At 42.6% G+C, this 26,252-nt stretch overlaps 1 protein-coding gene across 4 annotated transcripts in view; it reads right to left on the reverse strand.

The window, feature by feature from the left end:
- The window catches only part of zfpm2a (zinc finger protein, FOG family member 2a), a 142,606-nt gene that overhangs the window by 42,370 nt on the left and 73,984 nt on the right, over positions 1–26,252 (reverse strand). For 3 of the 4 annotated variants that reach the window (XM_061777005.1, XM_061777004.1, XM_061777003.1), the window contains one exon: positions 2,728–2,839. In XM_061777005.1, the coding sequence (XP_061632989.1) occupies positions 2,728–2,839 (112 nt within the window). Of the gene's footprint in view, positions 1–2,727; positions 2,840–17,840; positions 20,340–26,252 lie in introns of all 4 variants that reach the window. The other variant, XM_061777006.1, reaches the window with a different exon arrangement.

The raw sequence follows: 26,252 nt of genomic DNA on the forward strand, positions 1-26,252 counted from the left end.
GAATGCCTCATGGGGGTCCTCACCAAACCATCCTTCTGCTTCTTCCACTCTCCATTGCATAAATTCTACATAAAATACTGCTACAGTACAACCCACAAGATTCCTTCTGCTGCAATCCAGTCACTCCTACTCCCACTCCACATATTTCGCTCACTTCAGGAAGTATCGGGGACAGATGATGAGCAGTCATGTAAAGTGTAAAGCAGAAATCACAGGATACAACTGTACTCTGTAACCACTCAAACCAATCAACAGTCAGATACTCCTCCATAGATTCATACTGGGAGACATCCAAATGGAAAGGCTACTATCTTTGCATGCAGCCATAAAGAAAGCCGAGACCACCGAACCGTAAGGCAAAACATATCTGCAAGCATACTGCGCAATGAGATATTCCCTGTTTTCCTTAAGTAACACATCTCAAGGTGCAATGAAGCAGCCGACAGAAGGGAAGCAGCACTGGGAAAAGATATAAACAATCTGGGCAGCAGCTTTTCGAGGTGGGAGGAAAGTTGCAGTTGGACTCCGAAGAGAAGAAGAGAAGAGCCTTTAATCTATCGACGCTATAGTTGTGACACTTCTAAATTCCATTTCCCAAACTGTTGCCAAACTGCCCAAATTCTCTATTAGAATTCATTCAAAATTTTTGTTTTTGTTTTTTATTTCAGTGTCCCCCTCCAGAGGCCGCAGACACACACACACACACACACACACAGGCACACACTTCTCTGATGAAGTACATATTCAACTTCTGCGACTAGATTGAAATTAATTCATTGTATTCTGTTATCACATATCAGCGTTGAATGATTCGCTTGGAGGATTTCCCAATAATGAACTTAATACAGTACAATACAGAACAACTGTCACAGGGGACGTGTGGAGATGTCATTGTGTTTAATTTAATCAGGTCGAAATGAAAGTAACAAACAAAGCAACTGTGACTGACACAGCTAAGTGTGAGCGTTCACGTGTTGCGTGTGATGTTCAACATACATGTATGTATGCTACGTGCATGCTAGTTCATCGTACATGTATGAAGAGTGGCAGGGCAAATTGTCCAACTCAAAAAAAAAATAAAAAATTGGGAAATCCTGTTACTGCAGCCTCATTTTTGTTTGGTACAGTAAGTCAGCAAGCAAAAAGATTAGATTTTAAAGAACTGCGTAATCTTCTTTAACAGCTTATCAAAACTTTAATGATCTGGTGATAAAGAGCACAAAGTTAAGTAGCCGGTTAAGAGGATAACTCCCCAGTGCAGTCTAGTGATTAGTAGATGAGAATTGGAAGACTGAAAATCCGGGTTGCAAATCCCACTCCTGCCATTTATTCACTTTGAGGCAGAAGACTCTCCATTTCAGCTTTGGGGGTATTGTCACAGGGTAATCATTTTTAAAGAGTCTCTTCCCTACACTCGTGCAATCCTAAACACATCTCTTTGTTTATGTATTCATTTTGTATCCCTCCTTATAACACCCGTCAAGACACAATTATGGTTGCAGAATCCTCACACTTTGATTAAAAGCCTCAGTGTCAGTGACGTACACACTTTTTAAGCGTCCTTGTGTGCAACAAGCTTTAGTGTTTGCCTGTTTTATTGAGGGTTTTTCTGAGACAATTCGTCAGGCGGAAGAGTTCAGGCATCTTTATACACGCACGGGCGGCGAGCGCGCTGACGTCACTGCGGCTCTCCCGCGTGCAGTTTGCCTTTCTACTCGAGCGCAACCCACGCACGCAGTTTTGAAAATGTACTGCAGTTCTCCTCCAAGTCGGGGGTGTCGCTACGGCTGGTATTGGCTAGGGTGGAGTTTCGTCTGCATTTTGTGGCCATTTCCAGTAGCCGTTTTGACTTTCCTTTCCGTAACAAGGAACAAAGCAACAACAGTGGCGACCGTGGAACAGTGTCTGCTCGAACAAATGGACCTAGATGACCAGATGATACGTTTAATTATGCTGCAAAACCGATCGAGAAGTTTTTATAGTTGGCCGAGAAGTGTTTCACGGACGTCACAGTGACAATGAATTCCTACAAGCTCAAATTCATTCACATCATCACCATAATTGTTCCTAATTGTTATGATTACTCCTTACCCTGCGCCACCCCTCTACAAAGTTTCATAACAGTTTTTATGTTTTTTTTTTTTTTTTTGCACAATTCTCTGATAGCTGTGTTTCTATTTACCATGTCCAAATAACGGCTTTGAAATTCAAACAACAACGCACATAGTGACCGTCTTACTGCATTATTGTATTTATCTGTACACAGTAGAAGAAAATGAACAAATGAAGTAGTGGCAACCCCATCTCAATTCCTACATTGTTCTTTATCTCCTCCAAGACCCAGTATAAAAGGGGAGGGGCGGCATTATTTACGGCAGTGAAATCTAAAGACAATTAACTTTCTGTGTCAAGTGATGTTTCTCAGTTCTTAATCAGGGTTTTAATGATATAAATTACTCGCTGGATGAGAAAAACAGATATCAACTGAGTGTGCGCACATAATGTTGCGTTTGCCATCCTTACAAGCAAGCTCCTCAGAACATTTGCGAGCATGTGTGGCTCAGAGAAGCAAGGAGCGCAAAAGAGAGAAAGAAAAAGAAGACCAGGAGACAGGCAGGTGGGAGTTGAGTGGACGGAGGATCGTTTGTGTTGTGTCTTAGCGGCGATGCTGTGCTGTGTTGTGTTGCAGTGTGGAGAGATAACACGATTCCAGAGTTGCTTGCTTACCTTTGCTGTACACCACACAGTTGTTTTTGTTGTCCTCTGCTCCCTGCCAAGTCACATCCAGCAGCCACTTGGGGCCGGCGCTCAGCACCACCGGGACCGTGCTCTTCGTCTTCTGGAAGGGGCCAGATAACAAACATTAATCATTTGCCTATTTTGGTGATGAGAGAAACACTAATAACCAATGATTTACGCACATGCTGCTCTGAATGGTCAGTCAGATACAGATAATTTGAGAAACTATACAGCAATCCCAATCCGTTTCTCAACATTGCTGAGATGTGTATGTATTTGGTCATACACCAATGGAAAAAGGCTGAAGTTGTGGTTGGAAAGGAGAAAAATTGTCCAAAAGACTACCTTGTGTTAAATCAAAAAGAAGTCATCCAGGATTGACAATCGAGGACTCCCAAGAGACTGTAAGGGTTCCTCTGAATTGAAGAAAGTATTAAGAAAAGGGCGATGACTTTCAGGAAGAAGGAAGGGAGTGTTCTGTAGTGAACTTTGGGCACACTGTACCACATTATCAGCAGGATCTCACTATTTTCTGAAACAAGTAGGGGAGAATTTAAAGAATCAGTATCTATTTCAAAGGGCGATTGAGGTTAGAGCTTTTGTAATATGCTGAAAAATTATACCGAATGTGTAAAGTCATTTTTCTTCTTGGTCAGAGGTCAAACGGGGAGTTTTTTGAGAGGAAAAAGAAAAGAGACAGATAGAGTACAACATCCTCTTCATAGGCTTGCGTGCTAGAGTGCCATAGTATGCGCTTGTGGTATTTATTCACCTATCATATGCTTCTTTTTCCCATGTTCACTTTCTTTTAATGCTTCTTGTGTTGCTGTTGTTGATTGTGTGCTAATGCACCTGAGTGTAGAAATCCATGACTGTCTTAAAGGAAAACTCTCAGTATTTCAATACCATTTTTTGTTTTGACCCTGAGGCCCTTCTTTATTTGGGTGGTACAGAACTACAAGTAATGGTTTGCGAAAAATGGGGTTGCCGCGCAATCTCAACTCTGTCCGTCTGCATAATGCAATGGAAAATAAACTACCAGTAGTCTTTTCCCATGCTTTTGACTTATTTCTGAGCATGGCAACAACCTTCAAGGATGAATGCAAATGTCACTTGAGCATGTTAAAGGTCTGGATTTGGACAGACATGCACATAACATGAGTGCTGTGCTGGGGCAGTAACCCCCCCCCCCCCCTCCCCCCATCTTCCTCCTCCTCCTCCTCAGCCCCCCACCCATTTCTCTTTTCATGAATTCTATCAAGTCACAGGCTAGAGGACAAACTGATTTTTTTGGAAGCACGAAACGCAGAAACATCTCACAGAGGTGATGAGAATCAGTTTGTGATTTTGGCTCCAAATGTAAAACAAATATAGACTCCAAATGAAGGTGTTATATTTATACAGCAATCGCATACAGTATTTTGCTCTGCACAAACTGCACCACCGAACTGATAAAAAACAGACAGTGAATTACGGGGTTGATACTCTTATTTCTTCTCTTGGCATCGTCTTATCCCGCCTTGGCAGCAGATGAGAGAAAGACGACCTCTGTAATTTAAGTCATCCTGGATTTCACATTTCAAATTAGCCTCACAATAAAGTCTTCTATCTGGCTAACCTGAAAATCTCACACCCCTGTCAAAGAAGCAGAGCAGACTGGCCGATGGTTGCCAGGACGACTATCTGAAATGGGAATCAGATTAACCCTTTCTTAGATCTCTCGACTGGAGCCATCTCTTATTCAGCAGCGAGAGGCCTTTCTGCCATCCCCCAGAGCCTTTGGGAATTTATGATATTCCAGCTGCTCTCTATGTTACCAACATAGACTGAACACCAACCTAAGTTGACATCTTATTCCCACAACTTGTCCGATTTATTGCTTTAATTTTGTCACAGTGGGTATTACATGTTACTTTGAGTGAACTGTCAATTTCAGTTTACTTTGCTTCACCCTTGTAGCAAACAAGTGATGACAGTTTCTTACTGCAGATTTACATAACTCATCCACAGTGACAAAAGTGCGCTTTGGAAGCATGCATGTAGCGACCGCCACAAAGACAAAGAGATGCACAAGAGCAAGTACGGGCAACATATTTAGGATTAAGATAGTGTGGCGTCACTGCAGGGAGGAGTGTTTGGAAATGCAAATGAAAACATTTGTACAACCAGATCAGTTGGCGTAAGTGGCTACTATGCAGAGAAATGCAGATTGACAGGCAGAAAATTACAATTTCCCTCAAGCGAGGGGCAATATGTTGAACTGGTTTTAGAGAAACAAACTGCATCCAGCACATACTGTACAGTACATAAACTGTGTCTATGCTCAGTGTTGGGGAGTAACGAATTTCGTGCAACAACATTCCGTATTTTAATTGCAAACTGTACATACTTGTAATGTCTTACATTCCTGTGAGAAAATGTGTCAATAAATTAACATTTTAGAAATTTCCATGTTGACATTTTTACTTACATTTTACTGAAAAAACTTTTTTTCATATCAGTCAATGTTTCATAAACATCACTTTTTATTATTATTATTTTTTTTTTTCAAAATAGGACCTTAAAGTGCCATTAGTTTATCTGATATTTTGAAAAGGTTAGTTAAACTTTTGATCACATAAAAGAAAACTGACTTTGGAACACTATCATCTTTATAATTTTGGACTTTTTATGGAACATTTACTTATTTGGTTTGTCATATGCGACACTATTGTCTAAATTACACACATTTCTTATTAGGTCAACATGGTATGGCATGGTATGGTGGTTTTTCCACATACTGTACACATATAATGCAACAAAAAATTTTTTATGATGTATTTACATTAGGTTTTGTTATCAGTTTATTATTTGTGTAAAGAATAAATACTGTATGTGGTTAACGCCAAAACAATGAGCTATGGTTTTGGTTTCAAGTTGCACTTACGGATGTAGCGCCGAACTGTATTTACTGACATTGGTTTTCGGAAGTGTTCCTGAGCCCATGTGGTGATTGATGTCGGTTTTTGATGCAGTGCCGCCTGAGGGATCGAAGGTCACGAGCATTCAATGTTGGTTTTCGGCCTTGCTGCTTACATGCAGTGATTTCTCCAGATTCTCTGAACCTTTTGATGATATTATGAACCGTAGAGAATGAAAGCCTTAAATTCCTTGCAATTGTACGTTGAGGAACATTGTCCTTAAACTGTTCGACTATTTTCTCACGCACTTGTTCACAAAGAGGTGAACCTCGCCCCATCTTTGCTTGTGAATGACTGAGCAATTCAGGGAAGCTCCCTTTATACCCAATCATGGCACCCACCTGTTCCCAATTAGCCTGTTCACCTGTGGGATGTTCCAAACAGGTGCTTGATGAGCATTCCTCAACTTTTTTGCCACCTGTCCCAGCTTTTTTGGAACGTGTTGCAGCCATAAAATTCTAAGTTAATGATTATTTGCTAAAAACAAAAAAGTTTAATAAATTGGGGTTGTAATTGAAACAGTTATACTACTAATACATTTTCAACAAGGTAACCTAATACAAATAGTGGAACACTGATGTTCACTAAACAAGATGTAGGAGGTTTGATATAATTTCTAATTACAAGTCAAATAATAAAAAGAAAATGCTCTTGATCGATGATAGAACCTGTACAGCCCCCAACACACACGCACACACAAGTTGTGTGTTGTAGTTTATCCGCCCTCTGCCTTCACCTCAGTGGTTTCAATACTCTCTTGCTTTTTCCCTGAGCTCTGTTACCTTTCCTCGTGTTAGAGATACAGTGACACAAACAGTGTAGTCAGCGAGGAGGTGATTACAAACTGATGCTCCAAATTCGCTATAAAATGAAAATCAATATTTCCACAAGTTGCTGAAACATAAAAGATAACCTTCATTGATTTTTCTTTAGACTTAGGCGTCTGTGATAAGATCTAATATAAATTTTCAGCCACACGGATTTGGATCAGAGCAGAGCACGGGTTGAACGATAAGTTCCGTGCACATCTCTCAGAGTTGGATTTTTTTCTTCCTCCCCTTCCATCTTCCAAGGCTGGGCTGCACTATTTATAATTGGCCCTGTGTGAGCAAAAGCTTCTATCAGGAATCTGTTCTAATTTTTATTACGGAGAAGCTAAAGCCTGTTCCAGATAATTTGGAAATTTCAGGGGAATTGTGATAGAGCTGATGGCACAGCCGGACTGACTCCAGAAAGGAGCTAACCTGTAATAGCCTCTGTGGCGGCGCTGATTAAATGTTGCCATAGATGAAAGACCTGCCATCACCGCAATAAATTAACCAATCACACAAATCCCAAGTCGCTACTAATCCCTCCTTGATACCATGATCCTCTGATCAGCTGAAGGAGGTAAAGAAGAAAGTGTCTTGTGACACTCAGCCTGCCTCTAACTCCCAGCTTCCCTGTGTAAACAACAAGCGAATGATATCACCGCTGACCATTTCACCACCAGCGGCTGCTCTTAACCTGCTCCGTGGTCGGGGCAGGTGAAATCGATACAAACCTTGGTGGGAATGATTATTTTCCTCACGCCTTTTTCTCTTGCTCCCTCCACCAAGGTCACTGCCACTGGATCCGTCTTCTGATCCCAGAGCTGCAGGATTCAGACAACTGAGAGATCAAAACCGCTCTGTCTGAATATCTCATGGCATTCGTTGACTTTAAAGGGGACGTTATGGAAAATGCACTTTTGAATTTCGTGTATAGGGCTCTGGAGCCCCTGCCCACCCATCAAGTGAAAAATAAAATGTGACTCCTCCCGAAAAGGTGTCTATGAGTGAGCCGTTCGAAATTCTGGCTAATCTACATAAAAAGCAGACTCACGATGAGTTTTCCTGCCCATGACTTGGCAGCTTGGCTTAGCAAAGATCCACTACTTACAAGTCACGTCCGAACACCACTGGCCGAATCAATAAATCTAAGCCAGGTAGGTAAGCAGAGCTGTATTTAGTTTTATTGGATGCACAGATAAGCATTGGCAGACAGCGTTAGCTTCAGACGAGTAGCGCTTATTTGATTGCTGACGCGGTGGTGGTGGGAGTGAGTGGGCATTTGTGTTTAACGATGTGTTCCCTGCACGCGCCACATGCACAGATCAGAAGACAAATTTTATATTGTACCATACAGTTGCTGTTTTTGTGACTTTCGGCTTTTCCCACCACAGCGAGTCACTCTCATGAGTTGTTTGGCACAGTTTGAAGGCTGGCTGCTTTTCCTGACACAACTGACCCCTCGATTCGGCAGCTTGTTGATAAAGTGTTGACTCGGCGAGGGGAAATAAAAATAATGTTGTTTTTGTGGATGCTAGTTCTCATGTGCTTCACAGTTCATTCTATCAGACTCTGAGCTCAACATGCAGCCGCCCCTAGCTCAGGTCAAAGCAATAAATGTATTAATTGGTACAGTCTGGTCAAATCTTGGTTTGTTGGTAGGTTGAGTTAATTTTGTTTGCGTTTGACATTTCCTGTTTTATTAGCGGTCCTTTAATGCACCTCGTGCACCGTCAAACGTGAAACTGAAATTGAAAGCACGGTTTTGCTTTCTCGCAATGCAGCTACTAATAACCTATTTGCCTGTACTCCAGAACATTAATTATTGTGCGTATATGACGAAAGGTGAGTTTAATATCTTAATACATTTTGTTCAAAGTGACAGTGCACAATTTTGTTTGCCCATGTGTGATGTCACATCGGTTTGTGCTAGTGTTTTATTTAGGCTAGTATGCTAGCTAATACTATTTGATAAGCCTCATGTGAAGGTGGTTTGTTCGGGTTGAATAATTAAACTTTCATGTCATTTATGTACCATAGATTCATGATTTTGTACTTTGCCGCCATCTTGTAGCATCTATATGTAATTACAAACCCGTTTGATGCATGGTAGCAATTATTCATGGATTTTCGCTATTTGCTTGTTTCCTACCCCCCATGTCTGCAAATGAATCAGCCCCACATTCTTCTGGGGCAATGACAAGTATGGATTTTGTTATGATAATGATTGGAGGTGGAGCTTGAGCTGCTTGTAAGCTGAGTTCAGAGGGTAAGAAAGTGAGTGCAAAATGCAAAATGCGAAGCACATGCGAGCCCCCACATTGTTTTTTCCGAGTGAAGTCGTCACTTTATCACCAAGCAATTCAAAAAAGTCAATTATCCATAATATGTTATATGTTTTTAAAGTTTCAGCTTTTATCAACCTCTCCCGAGTCTGTTTGCAGTAAGACGCAAACATCACCTGAAATACTAATAATACAACAGTTTGTATCAAAACTTTCTCATTCCACAAATGCGCCATGTCTTCTCCATTACATTAGCAGCACAAATAAGAGAAACAAGCTTAAATAGTGGTGGCGGGTTTGTTTCCAACATGGGAGTAAGGATTTGTACCTGTTTTACCAGTCAGTTTACAGCAGACAGTACACTCACACCTTGATAACGTCCTTTGCAATTAGTTGTTCACTGCGATGAAACAAATTGCATGTGGTCATCTGGAAATTTCATTAAGAGAGATGTTCCTCTAGCCCTTGTTATCGCCGCACATTTTAATATTTTCTTAGCCTCAATGATGGATGGGTTGCAAGGGTCTTTTTTTTCTTCTTTTTTTCAAATAATTGGCCAAAGCTAACCTCGCTGCCTGTATTTCACGGCTATTCATGCTCCCAAAAAGCTGTGTATATATCTATGTGTAGTTAAGTGCTACATATTTTTCATTTTTTTAATGCTTCCAGAAATAAGGTTCTCTGTCAACATCGGACACAGAACAGCAAATACCTCATATAAATGGCCATGGTTACATCTGAGTGAGATGAAAAGATACCTACGTAATGGTTCAATTCCTTTTACGCCCCCTCTCCAAGGCTATAGCATCTGCTGCTGGGAGACTAAATAACAGAAATATGCAGGAATTGCACACTAATTCCCTTTCGAGATAGATCTTGCCTGGTGCCCTGTCATAAATCAGAGAATTTCGATATGAAATGAGGCAAGCTGCTCTAATCATTTCTGCATTTCAAATTGGATCACTGGCTCAATCGCTTGGCTTTTAAACTGCTTGCCTAAGAGCAAATGTGAGGTGGGAGATAATTCAGCTGGAATCTCTGCCTGCTCTGTGCGGCAGTTAGTTTACTGCTTGAGTGCAAGAGAATGCTACCCCCACCCTTCCCTTCGCCCATCGTTCTCTTTTCAACTTTCTTAAATTGACTTTTCATTTTAAAATCGATTAAATTGCGAGAGTCACTGCTGTCCCCAGAATCTTTGAAGGGACACACATGCTTTTGCAGTTGCTATCATTGCCGTGCTATTAGGAATAAATATTTTCTCATTTAATTCACCTTTTATCCCATTGGCTTGACTATAAGCATCAAAGTACAAATGCAGCATTAAGCTATTGCTTATTTCACCCCCGTTGAAATGCTCACACAGGGTTGTGTTTATATTGACCATGGGTGGCAAGGCATGCTGTTCACTCAGCTTCAGACATACAGTAAGTGCTAATAAAGATGACAAATGAGCGCTTAACCAGGATTCTGCTTACACAAGGACAAATCATCAACAATCCATCTCAAAATTATATCATTATCATTCAACATAAAAGTACATTCAAATTGAGAAGAGTGAAGGATTTAGAATCAATCTAAAATAAATAAAGGTTAAATACATAAATAAAAAATAAGAATGCAGAGGCGACAGAAGGCTCTTCTTTTAAGACACACTACGGAAACATTGAAGTGCTCTTCTACAGTCAAAAAGTTTGATACTCCTCTCCTTTCTACCTCCACAACCACCTTTCCTCCCCTACGGAATCATTCCATAATACCCCAAATGTAGCAGTGAAATGTTCCATTTAAATTTACCAGCGAGTTCTGCTGTGCAGAACATGTATTTCCTGAGATACTATTTGAAATGTTAAACAAGGGCGAGGTACATTTGTGATGCTTGTGCTGCAATTTTAGTCATGTCTTGGAGGGACATGTTCAAACATGTACTTCTGGTGTATTGCTCTAGTCAGAGTCGCTTCACTACTCACTGTTTGAATTACAAGAAATTTCCCATTTGAATTCAATTGTTAAGGTTGTTTGATCTTTTGCATGTACTATATGTAAGGACTGCTGCCTGCCAGAGCATGCAGGGAGAAGTTGTGTGAGGGGCCATAATAGGAAACTCTGAGCCAGTGATGTTCACGTGTATGGATATTAACGCAGTCCCTGGGGGTCACGGTGGCAGGTGACATATTCTCAAGACAGATCTACTCTTTCCCTGTTGGGAATAAACATGCGGATATCCCCAGAGAGGATGAAAGGGAACTCAGGAGTCAATCAGTCAACGGGGTCATAGTAAATCCCTGGCCTCATAACGGCACACATCAGTCAGACGCTGTAAATATAGACAAAAATAAAATGGTGGGCTTGATTCTTAAATAAAGTCCTTGACTTTAGATAAACCTCTCTGCCCCCTTTAGGTTTAATATTCTTTTGAACTCCCTTCTTTCTCTGGGTGACTCAGAAATTTCCCGATGCATTAGAATCGCATCCCTCTGTGTGCTTTTAAATTTTAGAAGACTCTGTGTGCAGCCAATCTCACTTTTTGATTCATAAATTGGGTTCTATATCTACATAATATGAATTAGACCTAACACAGAAAATCCCTAGAAACAATTAAGTGAAACACATGGAATGCATTGCAAACTGAATTTTCTGAACTGTAGCTGATTTACATATCACACTGTACTGCTTGATCATCTCGTGTGCTGCAGCGTTCTTATAGGTTCATCATTGGGTGCGCTTTAGGGAAATTGCGTCTTACTTAATCCAATGTAAAAGACCAACAATATTTACACTAAGTTAAGTAAATAAGATAAAGACCTTGCCCCTTACTAAATGCATTAGACGTGAACTCTCTTATCAGAGTCTCAGCACATGGACTGTTAAAAGATGGGATCCCTGGGTTGAAAATGGTCTTTGTTACCCAATTAGTTTGCTGACGATGCAGCGGTGTAATATTCTACTTTGACAGCCTCATACTCATCCATCTAATGAGACTCAGCTGTACCACCAGGGAGTGAACGGACACTATCCAGACCATTTTCTCCAGCAACCATCCATCCATCCATTTTCTACACCGCTTATCCAATTCAGCGTCACGGGGCGTTGCACCCTATGCCAGCTTACTTCGGGCGAAAGGCAGACTAAACCCTGAACTGGTCGCCAGTCAGTCGCAGGGCACACATCGACGCGGACAACCATTCGTACTCACATTCACAACGTCACTGAGTGGGAACTGAACCCACGCTGCCTGCACCAAAGTCAGGCAAATGTACCTCTACCATCAGCGACTCCAGCAACCATCTTTTGTCACATGTGCCAAGGTAATCTTTTCTTTTCGGGGTTAACAGTATTTGGAGTTGGTTATCCATCTATCAATAATTCTTGTCTCCGTGGAAGATCCTGTGCCAATGATGTTCGGGTTCTGAGGGCTAAGGCCCGGATAGAGGACAAATAAGACTTACAGTATCAAGGTCTGCTAGCTAGAGTTTACTTGCATTGTCTTGCCATTAGTTGCAAGTGAAGCTCCCACATTGCTCCACTTCCCATGCCAGCGTGACCAAGACTGGATTCAAAAATAAAAAAGTTTCACTGAATGTAATGACTAAGTTCAAAGACTGAACTGCACCGTGGCACTGCCCACGAGAAAGAGTTTACAAATGTAAACAATCAAGAATGATCTGCAGCACTTGTCAAGGAAGTTGTTTTAACATATCACAAGAAAAGCCATGATAGCGACAGATGGAACGGCAGCTGGCACCATTCAAACTCGTTTCACTCTTCTACTTGTGCCTCTGCTTAACTGGAGGTCTGTTGTGTATTGAGGTGTTGAATAATCATTCATTCGGGGAGACATACAGTATTGCATACTGTCCAACCGGGTAATGCGCTTGAAGGGAGCTCTAAGTTTGGTTGAGTTCTACGAATGAATTGCAACAACATTAGGTACACATGGACTCTCACAAAAGTCTGTGTAAGGTATTTATCAAGATAAGAATGCTTTTAATGGACACTGCTAGGGAGTTATTAATTGAATAATAGTATGTTGATTATTGGTTAAGTTAGTTAGACACTCTATCTATACTATCGAGTATCTGATCTATAAAGTCATCGTTGTAGTTATGCATATGGATGGGTGTTTGATGTATTTTTAATATATTATTAATAAAAAAAAAAATCTAAGAACAGAATGTATAAAGAATTTCAGTATGTAAAAACATCTTTCGGTACAGCTTGGGCCTAATTATTAGAAGTGCACCTAGAGTAATGTTGAGATTAGTTCACATACACTGTGTACACGTAACCTTTTGAACATATTTGTCACAAGTCAACATTGTACAATACCTCTCTCCCTCCCTTCTTCCCCCCCCCCTCTCTCTCTCTCTGTCGCGCTCTCTCTCTCTGACACACACACACACATATATGAATTATAACGATCTTGCAGATGTTTGTTTCATTATCATCATAGTGCGACACAATGAGTACAACAAACCAAATCAATGTATCTAACTGCGATCCATATCATTATGGTTAGCTTCATTTTTATGTTCGGACAGCAACGTCAGGTTCACTTTTTGATCGGGCCGACTATCATTATAGCTTAAACAGTGGAAGTCAGGCCTCAGACCAGCTGACTGACTGCTTGACAGCTAATGCATGGCGCTGTGGGCAGTAATGAACTGCAGCCATGCGAGGACACTCACCACTAGTAAAGTCGTAACAGAAATGATCATTAAAAACCAAAATGGACCTATCTCTCTCTGACAAAGCCACATCCTTCATCCCATCTTTATCTAACACATAAAATACAACAAGAGCACTTGTCGTAAGAGCATTAAACCATTAATAATGTCACTCGTTTATACACTGTATGAAGGATGGTGACCATTGGATGATAATAATAACAATAATAATAATTATTATTATTATAGCTTTGAATTATATAGCACCTTTCAAGGGACCCAAGGACGCCGATGGGAAAGCATGCCAAATAATTACAATTGTACCCTTCTGAAGAGACCTCAGCCCCGATATTGGTTTAAGCCCAAGGAGTAATTGATGCATGCAATCACATAATGGTTCTCTGCTGAAAATTTGGACCCATTATTTCATTACATGAAACCACATTATTGGTGCCAAAAATGTCGGTGCGCACCACAGAAATTCAAATCCTGTTAGTCCTGATAACGTCTGATGTTTGTAAACCAGATGGAAGCGTGTATGATTGCTGCATGAGAAAGAAATACACCAACACAAATTACAGTTTGTACTTCCACATTTTGATTTCTTTGAGCATAACAGTTTCTATGAATTTGAGTGTATATTTGTCAATGTGTATATGAGTCTATGACCTTTTAGACTTGTGCTCCATAGGTACTATGCTGGGGTGCCTTCTTGCATTTGTAATTGGTTGTTACTGTAAATAATTGCCTGAGCATTTGCCAGTATGATGTTGCCGATGATTTCTGTCTTGTCTCATGCGTGTATATGTGTGTAGAAAATGTGTGCATCCCTCTGTATGTCTGTGTACATCTGTACATACAGTACGTGTGTGTGTGTGTGTGTGCGTGTCTGTGTGTGTGAGCGAGTGAGTGCATCTGCCCCATCCATACTCCACTCTCAAGTCCCACTGATTCTCCTTTCCAGCCATGTTGAATCCTCTTTTCCTTATCAGGCGAGCCCAGGCCTGCATCAGGCTCTCCTTGCTATGACAGAGGCTACAACAATAGGCCTGCGATACCGCTGCTTAGCGCTGCGTTTCGGAGGGGAAACCTGCCACGGGCGCAGATTAACTACAACACACACATGCACACAAAATAGATTGCAGCCACCAAAACAAAACATTTTTCAGAATGCCTCCTCTTGATTAATGAAGCAATGACAAGAAGAAAAATATAATTTCTAAAACAGAAAAATCCGCCGCCACTTGTTAAAGTTTAGGGGTAGCTAACAATAAACATATTGGATGGAGAGGGTGGGCAAAAAGGGGTGAGATAAATGGCTTGAGTGATGGGCTGAATAATTTCTAGAGCTTTTTTTTTGGGTTATACATGCCCGTATTCCTACCCTTGTAGTGAATTGTACAATCATCACACACCAATGGCTGACAGTCCCCACGTCTCTCTATATCCCAGGAGAAAATTAGGACAGTATCTTGACATTTTTGCTCTTCTGTAGTTGACAAGCTAAAGCTCTCTGTTCACAACACACACACACACACACACGTGAGCATGCACGCATACACATACTGAAGCACCAGCATGTCACAAATGACTCCACTTTCCCCTAACATGGGCTACCAATTGTCATCTCCAAATAAAAACTGCTTTATGCACAGATACAAAAAAAAAGAATGTTGAATTCCACAATAGTCATAAAAGTCATATTATAGTGACAAATCATCAACATGAATATTAGGATCTATTTTTGACGAGCCAATGCCACAAGCTTCTTGTACATTCTCGTGATTGTGTTAATTGCTTTGATTTCTATTTCAGTTTCATCATAATTTGATGCTCGCAACAAATTTTTACTGATGTGTAACAATTATATTAAAAAAAGATGATGAGATATCAAGATTTTAATCGACATTTAAGCATGTCTTATGCATTTAATTGCTGTGTAATTTACTCTAAAAGGCCCTCAAAACACATCAGGACTGGAATTCTATAGACTCATTACAGTGCACCTTGACTAAGCTCTTGTAATTAGCATTGGTTAGGCATTACAAGAGACAGCAACACCCTCATCAACACATTTACAACAGAGCTGGAAATCTGTCTCTCATTAATAGCTTGTCCCCAAATCAATTATTAACACCTACAACAGAAGCCAGGCTGAAGCGGGCCAGGCCTCTTACTTCAGGCAAATTGTGGGCCACCTTCTCCTCCCAGTTCTGTCCAGTCTAGGTAATTATCACTTTAAAAGACACCTGCTACTCAATAACTTCGACCCAGACTGTTCATTTAGCTCTGCGATTGGAGACATTTATGTCCGAGTGTCACTATTAATTTGGGCTAATTTGGAGAGTGTGAGGAGCCGTGCGGGGGTGTTGTCTACGGCCCCGTGAATGTGCTCGTCGCTCACCTGCACCATGACTACTGCTGTAATTGCAGTCTAATGGTCTGATTGATCTGAGAGAGAAGTGAGGGATGAGACGGTGTTCTGGCAGCTCTATCAGTCAGACCAAAAAGAGAGCAGGAGGAATAGAGAGGGGATAGTAGCAATGCAATATATATATATATATATATATATATATATATATATATATATATACACACACACACACACACACACACACACACACACACTGTGTGGAGTTTGCATGTTCTCCCCGTGTTGTCTTCAGGTACTCCGGTTTCCTCTCACATCCCCAAAACATGCATGGTATGTTGATGGAGGATTCTAAATTGCCCTTAGGTCTGCTCTTAGTTTTTTGTACAACCCCAATTTCAATGAAGTTGGGACATTCTGTTAAACATAAATAAAAACAGAATACAATGATTTGCAAATCATGTTAACCCGATATTTAATTGAATACACTACAAAGACAAGGTATTTAATGTTCAAACTGATCAACTTTATTGTTTTTAGCAAATAATCATTAACTTAGAATTTTATAGCTGCAACACATTCCAAAAAAGCTGGGACAGATGGCAAAAAAGACTGACAAAGTTGAGGAATGCTCATCAAACACCTGTTTGGAACATCCCACAGTTGAACAGGCTAATTGGGAACAGGTGGGTGCCATGAATGGGTATAAAAGGAGCATCCTTGAATTGCTCAGTCATTCACAAGCAAAGATGGGGCGAGGTTCACCTCTTTGTTAACAAGTGCGTGAGAAAATAGTCGAACAGTTTAAGGACAATGTTCCTCAACGTACAATTGCAAGGAATTTAGGGCTTTCATCCTCTACGGTCCATAATATCATCAAAAGGTTCAGAGAATCTGAAGAAATCACTGCATGTAAGCGGCAAGGCTGAAAACCAACATTGAATGCCCGTGACCTTCGATCCCTCAGGCGGCACTGCATCAAAAACCGACATCAATGTGTAAAGGATATCACCACATGGGCTCAGGAACACTTCAGAAAACTAATGTCAGTAAATACAGTTCGGCGCTACATCCGTAAGTGCAACTTGAAACTCTACTATGCAAGGCAGAAGCCATTTATCAACAACACCCAGAAGCGCCGTCGGCTTCTCTGGGCCCGAGCTCATCTAAGATGGACTGATGCAAAGGGGAAAAATGTTCTGTGGTCCGACGAGTCCAGATTTCAAATTGTTTTTTGAAATTGTGGACGTTGTGTCCTCCGTGCCAAAGAGGAAAAGAACCATCCGGACTCTTATGGACGTAAAGCTCAAAAGCCAGCATCTGTAATGGTATGGGGCTGTGTTAGTGCAAATGGCATGGGTAACTTACACATCTGTGAAGGCACCATTAATGCTAAACGGTACATACAGGTTTTGGAGAAACATATGCTGCCATCCAAGCAACGTCTTTTTCATGGACGCCCCTGTTTATTTCAGCAAGACAATGCCAAACCACATTCTGCACGTGTTACAACAGCGTGGCTTCGTAGTAAAAGAGTGCGGGTACTAGACTGGCCTGCCTGCAGTCCAGACCTGTCTCCCATTGAAAATGTGTGGCGCGATATGAAGCGTAAGCTGTACATCAAGCAAGAATGGGGAAGAATTCCACCTACAAAGCTTCAACAATTAGTGTCCTCAGTTCCCAAACGTTTATTGAAAGTTGCTAAAAGAAAAGGTGATGTAACACAGTGGTAAACATGACCATGTCCCAGCTTTTTTGGAACGTGTTGCAGCCATAAAATTCCAAGTTAATGATTATTTGCTAAAAACAATAAAGTTTATCAGTTTGAACATTAAATATCTTGTCTTTGTAGTGTAGTCAATTAAATATAGGTCAAACATGATTTGCATATCATTGTATTGTGTTTTTATTTATGTTTAACACAATGTCCCAACTTCATTTTAATTGGGGTTGTCGAAGCACACTTTTTAGCCAATAAAGCCATGAGTCTTTTTAGGAATGATTTTTCACACCTGGATTTGGGGATCCTCTGCCATTCCTCCTTGCAGATCCTCTCCAGTTCTGTCAAGTTGAATGGTGAACGTTGGTGGATAGTCATTTTCAGGTCTCTCCAGAGATGCTGAATTTGGTTTAAGTCAGGGCTCTGGCTGGGGCATTCAAGAACAGTCACAGAGTTGTTCTGAAGCCACTCCTTCGTTATTTTAGCTGTGTGCTTATGGTCGTTGTCTTGTTGGAAGGTGAACCTTCAGCCCAGTGTGAGGTCCTCAGCACTCTGGAGAAGGTTTTTGTCCAGGATATCCCTATACTTGGCCGCATTCCTCTTTTCTTCGATTGCAACCAGTCTCCCTGTCCCTGCAGCTGACAAACACACCCACAGCATGATGCTGCCACCACCATGCTTCACTGTTGGGACTGTATTGGACAGGTGATAAGCTGTGCCTGGTCTTTGTCCACACATCCGCTTACAATTAAGGCCAAAAAGTTCTATTTTGGTCTCATCAGACCAGAGAATCTTATTTCCCACCATCTTGGAGTCCGTCAGGTGTTTTTTAACAAACTCCATGCAGGCTTTCATGTCTTGCACTGAGGAGAGGCTTCCGTCGGGCCACTCTGCCATAAAGCACCGACTGGTGGAAGGCTGCAGTGATGGTTGACTTTCTAGAACTTTCTCCCATCTCCCGACTGCATCTCTGGAGCTCAGCCACACTGATCTTTGGGTTCTTCTTTACCCCTCTCTCCAAGGCTCTTCTCCCACAATTGCTCAGTTTGGCCAGACGGCCATGTCGAGGAGGGATTCTGGTCATTGCAAACGTCTTCCATTTAAGGATTATGGAGGCCACTGTGCTCTTAAGAACCTTAAGTGCAGCAGAAACATTTTTGAAACCTTGGCCAGATCTGTGCCTTGCTACAATTCTGTCTCTGAACTCTTCAGGCAGTTCCTATGACCTCATTATTCTCATTTGCTCTGACATGCACTGTGAGCTGTAAGGTCTTATATTGATAGGTGTGTGGCTTTCCTAATCAAGTCCAATCCGTATAATCAAACACAGCTGGACTCCAATGAAGGTGTAGAACTATTTCAAGGATGATCAGATGAAATGGACAGAACCCGAGTTAAATATATGAGTGTCACAACAAAGTGTCTGAATACTTATGTTTGTGTGATATTTCAGCTTTTGTTTTTTAATAAATCTGCAAAAATTTCAACAATTCCTTTTTTTTCTGTCAATATGGGGTGCTTTGTGTACATTAATGAGGAAATAAATGCACTTAAACTATTTTAGCAAATGGCTGCAATATAACAGTGAACATTTTAAGGGGTCTGAATAGTTTCCATACCCACTGTATATATATATATATATATATGCACATGGTGGTACGGTGGTCGACTGGTTAGCACGTCTGCTTCACAGTTCTGAGGACCCGGGTTCTAATCTGGCCTCGCCTGTGCGGAGTTTGCATGTTCTGCCTGTGTCTGTGTGGGTTTTCTCCGGTTACTCTGGTTTCCTCCCACATCCCCAAAACATGCGTGGTAGGTTGATTGAAGACTCTAAATTGCCCATTGGTGTGAATGTGAGTGCGAATGGTTGTTTATATGTGCCCTGCGATTGGCTGGCGACCAGCTTGGGGTGTACCCCGCTTCTTGCCCAAAGATAGATGAGATTTGGATGATGATGTTAAACAGACGTTTTTGTTTGTGACATATTAAAGGCTTTTTTTCTGATTGGGGGTTCGGTGTGACCGTGGAATTTGATGTGCACAGCCGTTTTGGTACCGTTTTAATCAATAGGGGCTTTCCCACTGCAGGAACCTTTGAAGGAACTTCCCTAGCTATACTTGTAGCTTGAGTTGGCCCTGTGTCCCCACTGAAAAAAAAACTACCAGGGTACCGAAGGTTTCCCCTGGATTGTTTGTTCCTCCTGGCAGGTAGGGTCTTCCTTTAGCTAACAGGAACTATTTTGGGGTTGGGGTGTGCTGACGAACGCTGACCGGTTGACAGACTTCTGTAGGCGTTTATTTTTTCACTTTTCACTGACCCGCCATTACTGGATGCAGCGTTAAGAAATGTTCGAAATAAGAGGATGAAATACATTGAAAAGCAAAACTTTGAATCACTGATCAAGCGTGGCGGACCTCGTCACGGGCTCGCGGTGAGATCTGCCGCCACCCCGGCGGCAAGGTTCACCGCTGGCCAACTCGAGCGGCCAAGCGGGCATGTTCGTCTTCCTCGGCCGGCGCCAAATACCGATCTTTACGTTGTCCCGTTGAGGTGCACTTGGTGGACAAGGAGCAGGCTGGACAAACTCGCCGGGTTTACGTCGCTGGCGACGAGTCGCTGGGGCGGTCTCCGTGGCGGCGACATTCGCTGCTGCCCCGGCAGCAAGGTCCACCTGGCTGACTGACTCGGTCCCCCTAAGGAACGGACTTCCAAGCCTAACTGGGCGTGTGCGTCTTCCTCGGCCGGACCAGAGGAGACGAACACCGGCGTGAGGCTGGCCGGTGGGAACGCTCTGATGGTCCAATCCAGTCAGTCGTGGGGGGACAAAAATAAAAAACCTTCCGTTCACAAATAAATATTTGTCTTTTTTTTTTTTATGCAAAAACATTTACAGATACCAAATACTTCCTGCTGTATATAAAAACTGACTAAGAGCTGTCCATGGTTATTGAACCTTATCCAGGTAAGGATAATTTTTGGGTGATGTGTTGATGTGAGTGTGCAATGGTATATGATAGCAATATAAAGTATAATACCAACTTAAATGAAGGAGTGTATGGTAACTCAAGCAAAATTATGTTTTTTGTTTTTGTTTTTTTTCCCCTGAAAGTCGTAGTTTTGATAGATACAAGTATTCTGCTCGACAGTGAAAAAATAATGCATCCATAATGATGTATGTTAAATATAAAAGTCTAATTAATCACAGGTAACACAGTGCAATGTGAGTTATTCAACATGTCTGTAACAGTAGTGAGTATAATGCTGAGCTTCTGAGCGCTGCCGACCGACGACAGACAGCCGATCAGCTGTGAAATCTGCTATTCCTCTTTGATGAACGGTAGAGATGTGACCCTATCTTTGTCCTGCAGATGATCAGATTTTCTGTTATGGTTTTTACACCTCAGTTTTGTTTTTCCTGAATCATCTCTTGCTCACCCTGTCACATTATTGTTTCATTACCACCTTTTCAAGCTTTAAAAAGAGATCTTTTCAGGCCTGTCTGGACTGTTTTTTCTTAACATCATCCATCACTCTGGTATGGTCAGCCATTGAGGTCTGTCATCCACTCCGCAGCCAGTACATATTGGCTTCCAACCCATTGCGTGTGCAGCGGCAGACTAGCTCTTGCTCATGCACCCATTTTCTGCCTCTAATGCTGCCTTTATACGATGTTCCCGGCAGGAATGGCAACCTTGTTTCAGGCCATCCTGGACAAAACTGGATGGACGTTAGACAACGTGTGAGGACCGGATGGGCAAACGCAACAGACCTTGATTGTCGTGAATGCCTGGTCGGATCAAAACAATAAAAAAATGTGCCATGGGTGTCACGTTGGTGATGAGAAACAAACTCAGCGGTAGTAAAAAGTGATAAATGCAACAAAACCTGGCAGTACATAAAAAGACTTAAAGAAACGGCGGTCAGAAGTGGGACAAGAAGCATATTATCATCTTTCTAAAATAATGGCCTAATATATGACCTTTTGCCTGAATCATCTCCTCATGATGCCGAACACTTAAGCAAAAATCACCTCAGCTGAGCAGATCATGCACTTCTACCTCTTAAATAAGATTATGAATTAATAATAGATTCTGTGTTTGGTAAATTGATTCTTTTTTTTTCTTAAAAAACCTGAAAAGATGACCATTCTTTTAGAAAGTTGATGATTTTTATTCCCCAGCATCTCATGGTCTTGTCAAGTTTTGTCATGTTCTGCCATGCTTGTTGCGCATTTTCACAGTCATCTACACTGTACAGTAGCCGTTTTGTTAAATTCAATCCCAATGCCGGCGTGTGATGGCTCATTGGATCTTATAGTGGTCTGGGAGAGTCCGTCAAATGTAGGAAAGTCCCCACACTGTGTGTGTACATGTGAGTGAGAGTGAAAAGAGCGAGAGCATGAGTAAACACTGTGCAGTGTTTATGTGAACAATGGGCTCTTTTTCATGCTTTGGTACCAGAGATTGATAAGTGAATTAGATGCTGATAGAATACTAATATATCTGGGAGAGAACAAACTGGCATCCATGGTAGACTGCAGGCCAAAGTGGAGTGTGCCTCTGACCTACAGGACTCAGCAGCCACTTTCCCCCAATGGCTCGTCCCAGATACCATGACAGACCATGAGAAAAGACCTAACACAACTTTAATATGGAGACAAAAATAGCCAAAATCGGGTAGAGCCCGGACACCCTCCAGAGGAAACTGATTTTGGCCGCTTATATCTGGGATCTTGTTCTTTCGGTCAAGACCCACAGCTCGTGACCATAGGTGAGGGTAGGAACATAGATCGACCGATAAATAGAGAGCTTCGCCTTTCGGCTTAGTTCCTTCTTCACCACAACGGACTGATAAAAAGTCCGCATCACTGTAGACGCTGCACTGATCCGCTTGTCGATCTCCCATTCCATTCTTCCCTCACTCATGAACAAAGACCCCAAGATACTTGAACTCCTCCACTTGGGGCAGGATCTCATCCCCGACCCGGAGAGGGCACTCTACCCTTTTCCGACTGAGGACCATGGTCTCAGATTTGGAGGTGCTGATTCTCATCCCAGCCGCTTCACACTCTGCTGCGAACCGCTCCAGTGAGAGTTGGAGATCAAGGCTTGATGAAGCCAACAAAACCACATCATCTGTAAAAAGCAAAGATGCAATACTAAGACCGCCAAACCGGACGCCCTCTACGCCTCAGCTGCGGCTAGAAATTCTGTCCATAAAAGTTATGAACAGAATCGGTGACAAAAGGCAGCCTTGGCGGTCTCCAACCCTCACCGGAAACGAGTCCGACTTGTAGGGTGTAGAGCTGGTCCACTTCCACGGCCAGGACAAAAACCACAATGCTCCTCCTGAATCTTAGATTCGACTTCCCGATCGACCCTCCTCTCCAGCACCCCTGAATAGACCTTACCGGGGAGGCTGAGGAGTGTGATCCCACTGTAGTTGGAACACACCTCCTTTTTAAAAAGGGGGATCACCACCCCAGTCTGACAATCCAGAGGCACTGTCCCCGATGTCCACATGATGTTGCATAGGCGTTTTAACCAGGAAAGCCCCACAACATCCAGAGCCTTTAGGAACTCCGGGCGAAGTCCTTCTCCCTGACCTCACCGAACTCCTCCCATGTTCAGGTTTTTGCCTCAGCGACCACCAAAGCTGCATTCCACTTGGCAAGCCGGTACCCATCAGCTGCCTCCGGATTCCCACAGGCCAAAAAGGCCCGATAGGACTCCTTCAGCTGGACAGCATCCCTCACCGCTGGTGTCCACCAACGGGTTCGGGGATTGCAGCCACGATAGGCACCAACTACCTTACGGCCACCGCTCCGGTCGGCAGCATCAGCAATGGATGCGCGGAACATGGTCCACTCGGACTCAATGTCCCCCGCCTCCCCCGAGACATGGGTGAAGTTCTGCCTGAGGTGGGAGTTGAAACTCCTTCTGACAGGGGATTCTCCTAGACGTTCCCAGCAGACCCTCACAATACGTTTGGGCCTGCCAGGTCAGACCGCCATCTTCCCCCACCATCAGAGCCAACTCACCACCAGGGGGTGATCAGTTGACAGCTCCGCCCCTCTCTACACCCGAATGTCCAAGACATGCGGCCGCAAGTCCGATGACACGACCACAAAGTCGATCATCGAACTGCGACCTAGGGTGTCCTGGTGCCAAGTGCACGTGTGGACACCCTTATGCTTGAACATGATGTTTGTGATGGACAATCCGTGGTGATCACAGAAGTCCAATAACAGAACACCACACGAGTTCTGATCGGGGGGGGGGGGGGCATTCCTCCCAATCGCGCCCATCCATCAATGACAATGTACTGTCATTGTACACGTGAGCATTCAAGTCCCCCAGCAGAATGATGAAGTCCCCAGCGGGAGCACTCTCCAGCACACCCTCCAAGGACTCCAAAAAGGGTGGGTACTCTGAACTGCTGTTTGGTGCATAGGCACAAATAACAGTCAGGACCCGTCCCCCACCTGAAGGCGGAGGGAATTTACCCTCTTTTCTACCGGGGTGAACCCCAATGTACAGGTGCCGAGCCTGGGGGGCAATAAGTATATCCATACCTGCTCGGCACTTCTCACCGTGGGCAATTCCAGAGTGAAAGAGAGTCCAACCCCTCTCAAGAGGACTGGTACCAGAGCCCAAGCCATGTGTGGAGGTGAGCCTGACTATATCTAGTCAGAACTTCTCGACCTCACACACCAGCTCGGGCTCCTTCCCTGTCAGTGAGGTGACAGTCCACGTCCCTAGAGCCAGTTTCTGTAGCCGAGGATCGTGTCCCCAAGGTCCCCGCCTTCGGCCACCGCCCAGCTCACACTTCACCCGACCCTTATGGCCCCTCCCACAGGTGGTGAGCCCATGGGAAGGGGGACCCACATTACCCTTTCGGGCACAGGGTGAAAGGCCTGGCCACCACGCGCTCGCCTTCGAGCCCCACCTCCAGGCCTGGCTCCAGAGTGGGGCCCCGGTGACCCGCGTATGGGCAAGGGAAACCGATACCCATTTGTCTTATTCATCATAGAGGTTTTTGCACTACTGCAATATCAAACATATAAGAGGGTAAAAAGGTATAGGCAACATCTCATGAATGACTATGGGTTCCTCCTCGGTAAAGATGGGGTCAATGAAGCAATGGGCTTTCATTACTACCCTAACTGCTTTATACTGCCTGCCCCACTCTAGACTGCAGTGACATGCACGATGCATCAGAAAGACCCAGATTTAAACCAAACTACCGTTTACTGAGCCTATCTATAACCTGACACTTAGACCACCATTAGTTTGTTTACCTTTGACAGTGTTTGAAATTTTGTTTAATGCCCCCAAATTTATGTTGCTGCCAATAAACCACATGCTCCTCGGTTAGGAATTATTTGATAAAATAGCAATTAATTAAGTTTAAACTAGAAAAATTAGAATAACATTGATTACATCAAAAGGTTTAACCAGTTTCGATCAAGCAGACGTGCTTGGTTGAGTTAGGTATGGTACAAAATGTTTTGCTTTTCATTGTCAAACTAACTTATCTGTACTGTGTTGCTTTTGGGTACCCTGTTTTTGGGTACTGACCACAATGGTTAAAGGTCCTTTATTTTACCAAACCAAATCTTTCTAGTATTTGTGATGTAATATTGGCTCTATCGTGACTCAGTAAACATGTGAAATATTAAATAAAATTGTCCACGTGTTCCTGACTTCCGGATGTTTTTGTGTGAATTCGAATTTCTCAAGCTTATTTATGACACTAGCGAAGATTTCCGCCTACATCTCCAGTCCCGAGCCAGTGCTGTCAACATAACAAACACGTGGGTGCTCACAAGTGGATCTTCTACATGGAAGCAACCCATCAGAAGAAAGGGGGTGGTCTTTAGCCAAATATGGACAAAGCGGATACAAACGGGGTCAAACAGAAGTAGCAGTCAGAGGGGCCTTTTCTTTACACTCATATGACAAAACCAAGGTGTTTTTTAAAAATGAAATTGACACTTTTATACTAAGTGCACGTCAGAGAGTCATTCTATGGAGGTCTAAGTATCCAAAATATGGGAACTTTGGAGCAAGTTATCCTGCAGTCTTTTGGTTGGTTGTCAGAGAATCATCAATTCTGAGCAACGGGAATTGAAAATACAAAACAGGCTTTCTCATAGAAGAGTTGTACTGTACTTCTGTAAAAAAGTCACATGCAAAGTAGGAATAATAAAAAACTCACTGACCTCCAAAGGTATTGGAAAAGTGAGGCAAATTTCTTTATTTTTGCTGCAGACTGAGAGGTACAGTGTTACCTTGACTTGAGTGCCCCCACTTATGAGTTTTTCGAGTTACGAACCATTGCTTGTAAGATTTTTTTGCTTTGTGTTGCAAACAAAAAAAGTAACTTAGGAGTAAACCTTTTTCTAAGCATGATGTCTAGTCTGCCCTCCCTGAGCCTGCCACGTGCAGTGTGGCAGATAACAGTTTTTCAAAAGTCTGCTCGCTTAATGCTAACACATAATGTGAAAAGCCAAAGATGAGCTAACGTAACTAGTATTAATATTGCAGTAGTTATAAACCTTGAAAAAAAAATGCGATTTGAACACAACCGTTGTAAAAACCTACAAACACAGCAAATAACAACACGCACAGGCATACATTCTTCATGCTCTGTAAAAAATGAAAAAAGACTAGTATTACTGCAACTTAGATGCAACAGTATT

This window comes from Phyllopteryx taeniolatus, chromosome 6 (assembly GCF_024500385.1).
Source record: "Phyllopteryx taeniolatus isolate TA_2022b chromosome 6, UOR_Ptae_1.2, whole genome shotgun sequence".
Lineage (NCBI taxonomy): Eukaryota > Metazoa > Chordata > Actinopteri > Syngnathiformes > Syngnathidae > Phyllopteryx > Phyllopteryx taeniolatus.